General features: G+C 34.0%; 1 protein-coding gene across 1 annotated transcript; it reads right to left on the bottom strand.

Annotated features, from left to right (window-relative positions):
- Positions 1–1,425: 1,425 nt before the first annotated feature.
- Positions 1,426–13,305, bottom strand: LOC111397283. The gene is made up of 3 exons (XM_023024128.1): positions 13,151–13,305; positions 11,058–11,114; positions 1,426–2,070 (listed from the first exon to the last, which is right to left on the bottom strand). Exon 3 carries the CDS (start codon positions 1,998–2,000, stop codon positions 1,518–1,520), a length of 483 nt encoding a protein of 160 aa, XP_022879896.1. The 5' UTR covers positions 2,001–2,070; positions 11,058–11,114; positions 13,151–13,305; the 3' UTR covers positions 1,426–1,517.
- Positions 13,306–14,236: the final 931 nt, after the last annotated feature.

Raw genomic sequence — 14,236 nt, 5'->3', positions numbered from 1 at the left:
CGTTGGTTAATGAAGGATTCTCAAGATGTTTGTTCTTAAAATAGATGCAATTATCCATTTCAATTTTTCATTTTGGTGCTTAGATAGTTTAAAACTGGATCCAAATTGAATGCTAAAGATGGCAAAAATACTCCCCAAAGCCAATACCTGTGGGCCCCGCTCTGAACGGGTCAGGTCGAGTACGGGGCGGGTAAGCGTAACGGGGTGCTCGTCCCACCACGTTCATTATTATTATTATTATTATTATTTGTTAAGAATTCAATACTTTAAGTTTAAAGGGAAAAATTCCATTAAATTTCATTTTAATAGAAGATAGCAACTAAAATTATCTAAAGAATATGATAAACAATAAAAACCTTAATTTACCAAATATATTTAAATAATTTAACTTTTAAAAATAAGTAAATTAACTAAAAAATTTAATAATTATATTACTGTCTCGCTTGACTTGAATGAATGGGGTCAATAAAAAGAATTATCAAACACTATATAAAAAAAATTAAACGGGTACATAACCGCCCTACCCTAAAACTAGTAAGAGACAAGTACAGGATGCGAAAATGCTCGACGAGGTAGGGGGGAGAGCTTGACCCACCCCGAACCCGCCCGTTGCCAACCCTACGGAATGCATATGTTTGCCACAACTCAAATGCTAAGTTTTGTAAGAATTTTGGTGGAAATTCATGTTTTCAAGCCCTTCCATATTTGATGCATTTTCATGAGAATTTTAATAATTTTCAGCCATATATCTTTCATTATATTTCTTAGAGACTCATAGTTAAGGGAGTTTTAACTATCTCAAGTTTGAATTTTGGTGCATTTTTATGCATAAATTTCGTGAATTTTCAGCCTTCCATCTCTCATTATAATTCTAAGCTCCATGGGTGTACTTTTAACGACATCCAGTTTAAATTTTGATGCATTTTCATGCACAATTTTTTCCCTCATTATATTTTTTTATAGACATTGCAAGAGGTTAAGGATATGGTTTTAGGGAGTTATATATTGAATTTAAACTTCATCAAATTACTCAGTTCTATTTGTATAAGAACTATACAGTCGAGTCAGTCTACGTGGGTTACTCATGATCCATTTCAAACAAATACATGTTATGATAATATAGGAACAGTACTAACTATTTAAAATTAAACTCTTAGAAATTCGAGCTGGGATCTAAGATGTCTCTCGTTCACACGTGATAAAGAAGAGATATGAAAGTTACACGGTTTGATCCAAATAAAATCTAGAGGGGGTGACTAGATGTTTGCACAAAATTTATACAAATATCAATTAAAAATTGCAGCACAGTATAATTATTAATTAGTCAAGTCCAATTCACATGCAATCTATCATATGTTGAATTACCGCAGTATAAAACAATTGTTGAAACGTAAAGAACAAAGATAATTTGATGACGGAGAAACCCCAACTAGGTAAAACTCTGGGCACAAGCTAGTATGAATCCACCATAAACAAACACAACTTATAGTACAGCCAGATTAGACCTACACACAAATTCATGTGATTTTCGATGCTTGAGATACGACATTACTAACTTCATCAAGCTTACCAATATCATGAAATATTAGATTAATGCAATGAGCTGCACATGGAGACCAAAATAATGTTTGAAACTCTAGCTCCAATAACCTACCAGCGGCAACATAGTTTGCAGTGTTGTCTGTCATCATATGGACCACATATTCTGGACCTACAAATAACACAACATCTCGAAATAACTTGTATAACGTGTCAGCACTTTTTGATTCATCTGAAGCATCTACAGATTTTAAGGATACTGTTCCTTTTGGACAATAAACTGAAAAATTCATAAGAGTTCGTTTACATTGATCTGTCCAACCATCTGTCTTAATTGTACAACCAGTCGTCTTCCATGTTGAACTATAGCTTTCAACATAATTCTGTACCTCCTCAACATTTTTAGCCAACAAATAACTACGAAAACTGTGAAAGTTCGGACTTTTGTAGTCAAGGCCCATGCTAACTATAGCATCTATACTTTGTTGATAACACACAGAATTCGCAGCATTGAAAGAGAGACACCCTCTCCTACAAGAAGAGTCGAAAAATCTGAGGTCTAGCCAAGTTCTTGTGACAATTTAATGCTTCCGAGAATTTAGAAATTATAATTCCAATTTCTAAGCAGATAATTCAATTGCTTTATACCAATAGTCAATTATGCAAAAATACCAGCCTAAACATACACGTCAATGTTCACAAAATACCATATCTCCATAAACAAATCAATAAATCAGAATTACCCAAATATCATTGCAGTAGGCTTAAGATTATGCTTTTCAATTAAAGCAAATTTACATGCAATCTTCTTCATCTTGGGACAAAAATAAATTACTACCCATCCAAACAAGAACAAACAAATCATTCATTTCCAGCATTTTAGTAAAATGAAGGAAAAAAATCTTCAAGAGAAATCAATTAAATAACGAACATCAAATCCAAAATTTCTAATCAACCAATAACATAAATAAAAAGAAAAATGGTAAAATCTCACCGTCACTTGTAGGCAGGCTGGTCCTCAGGCCAGGCGGATGAGGCCTGCGCCTCAGGCCCAAAATCCAAGGGGGCCTCATTTTGTTGGCCCAATTTTTATTTTTATTTTTATTTTTATTTTTTTTTTGTTTGAGTAATGGCAGCCTAGGCCCCAGCCAAGAGTAGCCCAAAACTCTCAAGCTCAAGCCCAGTAGCCCACCCGTGATCCACTAAACCCGATCCACTATCCAATTTCCCCCAAATGCTCAAATTGAAATCCATTTTCCCGAAAATCCAATCGGCAAACGCTTCCCGTCTGAGCCCTCTTCGTCAGAAGTGCCAATGTGCCATCTCTGAGTCTCTCTCGCTCGATGCCTCGACTCGACATCTCCTTCTTCCGCTTCCAAGTTCAACCCTAGGTATCTCTCTCTCTCTCTGACTCTCTCATAATAGAAATGTATACATATATATTGATATAGTCGACGCCTCGACTCAACATCTCCTTTTTTAGGTCTTCTGCTTCCAAGTTCAACCCTGTTAGTGATTGGATGTTGAATATATTTGTTTTGGCCTTTTTTTTCCACCTCTTTTGTGTGAGACTTGATAATCGTCATCTAGGTTCAGTCATATCGGAGTCCCTAAAGCGGAAAATGAAATAGAAGAAAAAGAAAGAAAATAACAGAAAAAAATAGAGATACATTTTGAAAATGTTAATTTATGAACTAAATCAGGGGGCATTCCAAAAAAAAAAAGAAAAAGAAAAAAAAGAGGCATTTGTAGAATCTTCCGCAACCTTTAGTTTGATGTTGGTTTTCCTTAATACCATATCAGATTCTTTGCAGAACCCAATAGCGTCCATCTATTAAAACAGTATGTAAACATAGTATTTCTCATTTTTCATTTATCTTTTCAAATGGATGTCTCTTATTTCTGTTTTTCAATCGATTTCTTTAACTTGTATTAAAAAAATATATATATACACGAAAAAAATTAATTTGTTTCACTTTCATTTTTCTATTTTAGAAGTATTAATTATTCTTGATACATATTAATTCATTTAATCTAGTTGAATGGATTATTGAAGTTTTAATTTTGGAAATCAAATTGAAATTTAGGTGTATAGCTAGAGTTGGCCCAATATCATATTTTTCTTCTCTCTAAGGGGATTTTAGATAATATTATCAAAAAATAAAAATGAAAAAAAGAAAGGGTAAAGCAAACGAAAGAGCCTTGTGGATTGCAAAACATGAGAAGGGCAATAAAAACGAAATAAGAAAGTTTTTCCATACATTCACGTTAACGGCAGTGATCCACTCTCACTGCTTCTTTCTATGATTTATTTCATAATAACTGACTTTGGAAATTTTGTATCCCAAGCAGTCACATTCATTTCATGAAATGTTGTTTGAATATTGTTTTTAAGGATTTTAAGGTTGGACTAAGAATGATTTTACTTTGAACATGTTTGTGTAATCACACCTAATCACATGGAACTTAGAAATACACTTTCGTGACACAAGAAATTGTTAAGACTTTCACATTCATGGTTGGGTTCTAGTCGGCATCCAAGTTTCCACTTGAAAAGGGGTGAACATTCGACTGCACTCTTGAATTTAGAATTCAGAATCAAAGTTTGTAGCTCAATTCTAAGCATTTGAAGTGTGGTCGAAGGGGGTATATATATAGACAAGCGTAGCTTTCATTGACAAGGTCGTAGGATATCACTCTATCACTCTTATTCATATATATGCCTCAACACCCACTTCACGAATGTGTAGGATGTCATTTGTGATGAAACATAGGATTACTACGTGATGCAAATGAATAGCTATATCTTCAGGATATTTGAGAGACAAGTGCATGTAAACACCCGAAATTTCCCTCTTTACTGTACAACATCTTCGATAAGCATATTGAGAGTGTATTCAAATATCATAAAGATTAGACTTGGTTCACATCACTGAATATAATACAGGACAATTTTAATGTAAATAGGTTAGAAATTAGTTATTATCATAATAGAATTTTGTTTTCTTTTATATTAGGATTTCAATTTTCTTTCCTTTAATTAACGTTGTTTAGTTTTCTCATACTGATAAGATTAGAGAATTATTTATTGTCTATATAAACAAATGTTTCGTACACTTTTATTAATTCTGAACTTCCTTATATTATTTCATCTTAAAATCAATTCCATAATTCGATAATATTTATTTGAATATGGAGATCAATATTCCTATCATGTTCATATTTGTATTAGGGTGTAATTTGATGATCATGTTAATATTTGTAATAGCGTTTCATGTGAAATTTTTGTTTCAAGGTCGGGAGTTGTGAGTCTTGTGACAGTGGAATTCTCGAAGGTGTAACTCCGCAGTTTTCGTCAAAATTCTACTTGTCAGGTAAGCAATGGCTTGCCTTAACTTGTTATTAAAGAAATTGAAAATATTTGAAGCCTTGACGGCTTATATGATTGATTATTAAAGGATCAACAGTTGCACAGGCGCACATAATAACTATATTGAAAACTCTAACTGTGTGATGATTTGAGATATTTTGTAATTGTTTTTTAAGTTAATCATTGGGCATCAGATATAGACTCATACACCATGCCTCCTAAATATAAGTCTGGTGCTCAAAAGAGAAAAATGAAACGAAATGAAATTTCATTAATTCAAAGTCAAGTAGGGGATATTGGCAAGTACTTTAAAAGAAACAATGTGAATATGTTGAATGAGGATGAAGTAGAGATTCAACCTACATGTGTTAATGAAGTAGTTAATAAGGATGAAGAAGTGAGTCAACCTGCCTACATTAATGTAGTGGATGATAAGGAAGAAGAGGTGATGAAACCTACATGTGTTAATGAAGTAGATGACAAAAAAGAGGAGGGTTGTTTTTCTCTAAATTTGGATGATCTAGCGAATTGGAAAATTATTGATCAGAGAACAAGGGATTACTTAGTTGAAAGGGGTCCAAAAAGAGTTGATGACATCTCGTTTCCAAAAGACTGTACAAATAGGCATTTTGATTCTTCACATATATGCAATTGCTACGAAATGGGCAAACAATTGATAGAAGATGGCTAGTATATTCAATATCTATGGACATGATATTTTGCTTTTGTTGCAAGTTGTTTAAAACACCCAAAAATGTTACTAGAGTTGGCCAACTTGGTAACGATGGATTTAAAGATTGGCATAATTTGCATCGGTCTATTAAAAGTTATGAATGAAATGAAGAGCATTTATTTTGCATGACTAGCTGGATAGAATTGGAAAATAGGCTTCGAACAAAAACTACAATTGATAAAAGTGTTGAATTGTTGGTCGATGCGGAAAAAGAACACCTTCGGCAGGCTAATGCAAAAGAGATTCAATACACATATCTTGGCAAAAAAATCCAAAATGAGTTGATACAGTTGTTAGCTAATAAGGAGAGAAGTGCAATTGTTAAGAAAGTTAAACATGCAAAATATTTCCCAGTGATACTTGATTGTACTCCAGATGCAAGTCAGGAGGAGTAGATGTCGTTAATAGTACGATTTGTAGATGATTCAGTAAACTTACCTATAGTTGAAGAACATTGGCTTGAATTTTTGAAGGTAGATGACACAACAGGACTTGGACTTACAACCGAACTTCAAAAGGCTTTGATCAAACTCGATCTGGATATTGATGACATTAAAGGGCAAGGGTATGATAATGGATCTAACATGAGTGGGAAGCATAAAGGTATGCAAAGAAGAGTACATGAAATGAATCCCCGAGCTTTTGATACTCCATGTGGCACTCATAGTCTAAATCTAGCGTTATGTGATATGGTGAATTGTTGTTCCAAAGCTGTATCCTTCTTTGGAGTGATACAACACATCTACACTTTGTTTTCATCTTCTACCAAACGATGACAAATTTTTAAAGATAATGTAAAAGGGTTGACAATGAAGCCGTTGTTACAAACATGTTGGGAAAGTCATGTTGAAAGTGTGAAGCCTATAATGGAGCAAACTTCACAGATAAGGGAAGCATTACTTGATTTGACAGAAACTAACGAAGATCCTAAAGTAAAGAGTGAAGCCTAATCGTTGGCAACACATGAACTTCAAAATTTTGAGTTCTTGCTTGGTATGGTAATCTGGTACAGGTTGTTGCATGTAGTCAATATTGTGAGTAAATTTCTTCAAATCGAATCCATGGATATTGATCATGCTATCGACTTATTGCAAGGACTTGTTTAATTTCTTGAAGATTATAGAGAAATTGGATTTGCCATTGCCATGGATGAAGCGACAAAAAAGGCAAATGAAATGGGAATTGAAGCTGTATTTACAGAAAAACGCATAATTCGAAGAAAAAAAGCAATTTGATGAAAACTGTAGTAATGAGGTAAAGTAATCAGCAGAAGAATCATTTAGAGTTGAGTACTTTGTTTTTATAATTGATCAAACTCTATCTTCTCTAAGGACTCGATTTGAACAATTCAAACAATATGATGATATATTTGGATTTTTGTTTAATTTGAAGAGGTTAAGAAGTGCAACTTTATTAAGTTTGTTGAACTCTTGTATGAATCTTGAGAAATATCTTGAACATGATGGGCTTTCGGATATCAGTGGAGATGATTTATGTTCGGAGTTACAAGTCTTGAAGATTTATTTACCAAATGAAGCAACAAGAGCAATTGAAGCGCTACACTATTTGAAGACATTGGATGTTTGTTTCTCAAATGCTTATATTGCTTACAAAATTTTGTTTACCGTATCGGTTACAGTTGCATCTGTGGAAAGAAGTTTCTCAAAATTGAAGTTGATCAAGACCTATCTCCGATCAACTATGTCATAAGAAAGATTAAACAGGTTGGCTATGTTATCAATCGAAAAAGAAATGGTTGATCAGCTAAGTTATTCGGATTTGATTGATGTTTTTACCTCTAAAACAGCAAGACAAATAGTATTTAACTAATTGCTTGAAATTTTTGGTTTGATGGTTTATAATATAAATCGTTTCTATGATATATTTCGTTGTTGTTTTAATATTAGTTTTTTTAAGTTAGCAATGAGTCGCATAATACACCTTTGAATTTTGTCACTGGGGGGCCTAATTTTCATCGTTCGCCTTAAGGCCCATCAAACACAGGACCAGCTCTGCTTGTAGGAGCAGGAGCGGGGGCCAAACCCTCATGGCCATGGCCCTGAACAGTAGGCAAAAATATTGCAAAAAAAAAAAGAACAAAACTTGCAATGACACCAAAAGAAACCTCACCGATCTCTGCCATTTTCTTTTCTTTGCTTTGCTTTATTTGTATTTTTTTTATTTCACGCCACCCAATGCCACTAAATTCATTGATTGATGCAAATGCAAATGCAAATAATTTTCATCAATCAGCTTTTGAAAAAAAAAAGGTCATGGATTCCGCCAATCAACGTGTAGAAGGAAACTTATAATAATCCATTAACACGTTTCTTGAATAAAAACAAAAAAAAGAAGGATAATCCCGTTTGAGAAGAATAAATATCTTGTCCATGTGGACTACATAATTTTGTTGTATATCGATGGTTTGGAGTGGCTATGTACTCACCTCTCGTGGGACTAATCATGATAAATTATCGAGATTATTATATTGTTTACGCTTCCGCTTAATGACATTACACTAAGATCCATGCGGATAGTGAATTTGCCCTCTCGGTAAATCATTATTTGGTAGGATGCTTAGGACGACAAAGATAATAGTTTAAGTGCTTGGCACTTGGTGGCCAAATTCTATCCTCTTGGTAGGGGGTCATTTTAAGTCATTGTATTTAATTATTTTGCTTCGTAATGCGTGTGAGGCTTTTGTGTGTCTTGGCTCTAGCAAAGTGCGTAAGAGTTTATTTTTAATAAAACTCTAGCATGTATATAAAATTGCCTAGTGGATACATTTATGGGAGCATGTTTATTGTTCTATATGTTTGATAAATTTTTTTATTGTTTGATATAAAAAAAATAAATAAATAAAATTTGATCCTAAGACAATCACTGGTTATTTTATTGGGTATTGTGTGGGATCAAGAGGATCTGGATTCTATTGCCCTTCTAATGTTACTAGAATTATTGAATCTGATGGGGTCATGTTCTTTGAGGATATTAGTGACAGTGGGAGCTTTGCACCACGTGAAGTGTTCAGAGATGGAACCTGTTATTATATTTATACCTGTTCAGGTTACTTCTCTATCAGTGGTTGTGTCACCATTAACAGTGGGAGCCAATACTATTGTCTAAGACCCTATTGTTGACATTGAGGTTGATGTTAATATGGGGACTTATGATATTGTTTTTGAGGAGATCACAGAGAACTCGAAGACCAACAATTTTTGATGATTATATTGTCTATTTGCAGGAGCATAAGTTTAATGTTGGTACGTTTCTTGATCCAGTCCCTTTTTTGTTTTTTAAGGAAGCCATTGATAGTCCTAAATCTTCATTTTGGATGGATGCTATGCATAATGAGATGGCATCAATGTGTCAAAACAGAGTATGGGACTTAGTTGAACTACCTTGTGGCTGTAGGCCAATTGGCTATAATTGGATTTTCAAGATCAAGTATAATTCTCAAGGTTAGGTAAAAAGGTATAAAGTTAGGCTTGTTGCTAAGGGCTTTAATCAAAGACAAGGCAATGTTTATTTATGTGTTGAGACATTTTGATTAGTCTCGTGCCTGGGTCACGCACATTTTTGGACAAGGTGCACTTTATGTGTTGAGACATTTTGATTAGTCTCGTGCCTGGGTCTCGCGCATTTTTGGACAAGGTGCACTTTATGTGTTGAGACATTTTAATTAGTCTCGTGCCTATGTCACGCGCATTTTTTGGACAAGGCATACTTTATGTATTGAGACATTTTAATTAGTCTCATGCCTGTGTCACATGCTGACATTTTGATTAGTCTCGTGCCTGTGTCATACGCATTTTTGGACAAGGCGTACTTTATGTGTTGAGACATTTTGATTAGTTTCGTGCCTGTGTCACCCGCATTTTTGGACAAGGCATACTTTATGTATTGAGACATTCTGATTAGTCTCGTGCCTGTGTCACATGCTTTTTGGACAAGGCGTACTTTATGTGTTGAGACATTTTGATTAGTCTCGTGCCTGGGTCACGTGCATATTTAGAAAGGTAAAATTGGCGCATTGAGACATTTTTGTTGGTCTAATGATTAGGTTATGCGCATCGTGGACAAGGCGTGTTATCTATAAGAGACTATATTTTCAGTCTATATCCAAGTCTGGCAGTTGTAAGTATATGTTTGGTGTCATGTACCGTGTCGGTATAGTCATTAGACTATGTGCTACAACTGTTTTTTGGGTAAGGCTTATCGTTTTTTAAAGACATTTAGATTTGTCTCTAGGGCTTCTTATGGAAACGGGTGTTTATCACCCTTTTGATCTTTTCCATACTGTTTTTACATCTCATTGGCCTATGTTTCAAGTATTGATCATGTGTTGTATATCCTGCCGGTATATCATTCTCTAGTTTGAACTTGTAGGCACATTTTGAACAATGCCTTTGGTTTTGAGATGCTTGTTTGTGTTTCTGTAGTGATTAAATGAAATGCTGTCCGAGTGGGAGATTGTTGGATTTATTTTATGGACTAGCATTTCATTTAGTCATTGTTTGGGCCTATAATGTGATGGGCCATTTTTATTAACACATATGGAGGCCTCTACTCTCACCCCACTTAATATAGGATTGGCCTATTAAGTTCTATATGTATATTTTGGCCCTTCCTACTCTGTATCTCTTAAGCAAGATGAGGATATTGGTTTCTAGGGTTTCAAGGGGATAGAGAGCAGTTCTTTCCATGGCAAACTTCTTCTTCTATTGCAGCTCAAAGAATTCATGGAAAGCTAATCACGATCTATTGGAGGTACTACAGATCATCCAACATGAAAGATCCGATGAATTGAAGGTATTGAATTTCTAACATGCATTGCTAATGGAATGGCCTTGGAAGCTTTGATTTATACTTGGTGTTACGCATTCCTCCTGTCTCTCCGTTGTTTTGGACAACCATTACAATGTTATAGACGTGTTGAAAGAAAGCATAGTCTTGAAGGTTTGGATAATTAAAAGAGAGAAATTCGAAACCTCTTTGATAAAGAACCCGTTTTTGCAAATTGAGATGGCCTAAAAAGCGCTTTAGCGCTTAATGAACGATGTATTTGCTAGTGTTGTCCCCCCCTCCCCGGCCTCCCAGAAGGAAAAGTACCATCCCTTCTTAAATTTAGTGATTGTATAAGCTCTTCCAATTATTTTTCTGTTTTTTCAGTACTACATATTTTTCTTTTTTCGAAAATAACAAGTTTCTTGTAAGCTCTTAATGCAAGCTTGCTGGCAGAATATATAAACAACGGAAAGCAATGGTTGTATATATATTTTGTGATTTTCGATGTGTGAGATACGGCATTACTAACTTCATCAAGCTTACCAATATCATGAAACATTAGATTAATGCAATGAGCTGCACATGGAGACCAAAATAATGTTTGAAACTCTAGCTCCAATAACCTACCAGTGGCAACATAGTTTGCAGTGTTGTCTGTCACCATATGGACCACATATTCTGGACCTACAAATAACACAACATCTCGAAATAACTTGTATAACATGTCAGCACTTTTTGATTCGTCTGAAGCATATACAGATTTTAAGAATACTGTTCCTTTTGGACAATAAACTAAAAAATTAATAAGAGTTCGTTTACATTGATCTGTCCAACCATCTGTCATAATTGTACAACCAGTCATCTTCCATGTTGAACGATAGCTTTCAACATAATTCTGTACCTCCTCAACATTTTTAGCCAACAAATAACTACGAAAACTGTGAAAGTTCGGACCTTTATAGTCAAGGCCCATGCTAACTATAGCATCAATACTTTGTTGATAATACACAGAATTCACAGCATTGAAAGGAATACACGAATCAATCATCCATTTCGATATAGTGAGATCACATTTCTCTATAGCTTCTTTGCTCTGAAGAACACTTTTAATAGTAGGTTGATTATCAGGTCCTGTTCTTGGCATGAAGTAAGAACTAATTCCTTTTCCTTTTCTTTGACTTTTCTCAATAGCTATATCGTTTCCTTTAGAATTAGGAGGGATGATCTCTTGAACATCATGACCCAAATCTCTATACATTTGCTCTTCTTGTTCTCGATAATAAGAGCTATGTGGGTTACACTCATCAAGAATTTCTTGAGTTTTACGCTTCTTTGTGGCAAAGATGTCCAAGTTTTCTTTCATTTTAAATCTAACATCAGGAAGTGCTCTACGATAAGAATCTATATCACCTTTTAATCCCGCTAAATGTTGTTTGACTCGATTAATACCACCTCCACCGAAAGTCTTTCCACAATACAAGCAAAAAAGTTTTTTTTTTTTTTAAATATTTCCATTATTACTAGCTTCTAAAACCTCTATACAATGGCTCCATGCTATATCAGTTTGTCCTTTTGCACGATTCTTTGTTGGAGAAGAACTATGCAGTGTACTATTAACACCAACAATTCATATGGGAAATTTGTTGTCAAGTGTTAACCTCATATCTAACAAGGAAATATGTTATAACTCCATTATCAATAGTGCTGGTGATAACTTGCTACTAACTTTCGATTATGCCCCGAGTAATGGAATTTTTTTCTTTGTGGCAAATTATGCACACTAAGTAACTTGTGATCACATGCAGGTTCTTGTTTGCTAGATGAATAAAATTCTGCACTATCTTAGATAGCTATGGAAAGACACTCATTTAACACATCTCATATTTTTTAGAGTGATAATGATTAGGGATGGAATCATACAGAACAATCTTACATGCATTTGGTATAAATATTAACTTTACCTTCCATGACACTAACTGCCTACTTGGTATAACAAAGCTTACATTTGCAAATAATTATATCAGAGAATCTGCAAATTGATGTCAGTGACACCTGTGACTTATTTATATAGGAAATTATTTTGTTATTCTTATTAGGGGAGTTAAAGCATTGAGTAAGTTATTCTTCTGGGTAGGACCATCCATTGCATCTCAAATTCTGTGTCAATGTCTCTAACAGGAACCAACTCTAAGCATCTTGAGACTACCAATATTTTAGCAAAATCAATAGCAAAGCAGAAAATGATTCTACAAAATCACCAATCAAATAATTAACAACTCAAACTGAATAGATTTAAAGCCTTTCATCAATCAAAATTGATATAAACTGAAAGAATAACTTTGAATCTGTCTTCAACAGATTTCATGGTTCAAGAAATACATGGAATGGACAATGAATGTACATTAATAAGATGAGAAAAATCTGTTCAATTCTTGTAAACACCAACTCAAGGGAATGTAAAGAATAGCAAATTATTATGTAAATTTAATTCCAAATCCTAAAAGCAAAGAATCCGAAGCAGTCCACTGCAATTCTGAAAACCAACTATATCTTGTTCTAAAAACAAGATTCACCATAGGAAAAATTTTATGCAATTATGCTTTGTAAGAATCTTAAATTGCACAAAAACAACTATATATTGTTCTAAAAAATTTGAAATCCACCACAGGAATATTTTCAACTAATCAATCAAAATCTATTTCTACTGACTTCATACTAACCTCTTCTTCTTCCATCTCTTAAGACTTCGAATTGGAGATTTGGATTTTAGGGGAGTGATTAAGTAGCAGACGATAGCGAAGCAGTCAGATTTTGGAATGAAGAAGAAGACTTTCGTAGGTAACGTGAATTGGGGATTTGGAAAACAAGGTTTTAAAGCAAAAACCCGGTTGGTTCAATTGCAAATGGGTCGGCAGTTGGGCTAAAAACCAGCCGGTTCAACAGGTTTCCAACGGGTGGTTTGTCCACCTTTAAAACTTCTTGACTCGGGCCGGACCTGGGTCTGATTCGATGGCTCTCAGGTTGAATCGGTCGGGCCAGTCCGAGTTCTATAACTATGGTGTAAACTATCGATATTCACCCTAAATGTCATATATATGGTACTTTGTTATTTGATGCATAAGGCAGTAAAAAAACTACTATAATGCATCAAATAATAAACTGTCATGTCTATGTCACATAGAACAACTATTGATAGTTTTCGCTATGAATAGTATTACCTTGTTTTAATAGAACAATCGAGCTATTGACTTTTAAAAATTTCAGCAAAAAAATTCAAAACATTACTTCTCAGAAAAGGGAAATTTTCCTGTATCCCAACAAAAAAAAGAAAATAAGAAATTCTAAGCTTATTGTGACATTTTATTCACAAAATACTGGAGTTTTGGGTTAAATTTCCATAACAATTGGAATCCTTCCATAATTACATAAAGGGAAAATCTTTGAAAACAGTTTCATAATAATCGATTAAGGGGTGAACGCGATTTGATTTGGATGGTTTGAGATAAATTTTCAAACCAAACCATTTAAAGCGGTTTGGAATTTTTCCAAACCAAACTAAATCACTTCAATTTCTAAACCAAACCATTTTTTTCGGTTTGGTCCGGTTTAACAATGAAAAAATAAATATATATCAAATAATTTAAATCGTAAGTATTAGTCTAAAATTTCACATTAAAACATAAGTTGTATTATTAAAAAAAATTACAAATCAAAATTATATAATTATAATCATTATAATGCAACAATATGATATAAATATTTTAAACTCTTAATCAATACTAATGTCATCCATTTACAATTGTAAT

The sequence above is a fragment of the Olea europaea genome, chromosome 7 (genome assembly GCF_002742605.1).
Source record: "Olea europaea var. sylvestris chromosome 7, O_europaea_v1, whole genome shotgun sequence".
NCBI classification, from domain to species: domain Eukaryota; kingdom Viridiplantae; phylum Streptophyta; class Magnoliopsida; order Lamiales; family Oleaceae; genus Olea; species Olea europaea.
Note: the sequence above shows the minus strand (reverse complement) of the source record. Positions and strands in the feature narration are given on the sequence as shown.

Coding starts and splice junctions, on each gene's coding strand:
- LOC111397283 (XM_023024128.1), bottom strand. CDS start 2,000: ATGGGCCTTGACTACAAAAGTCCGAACTTTCACAGTTTTCGTAGTTAT.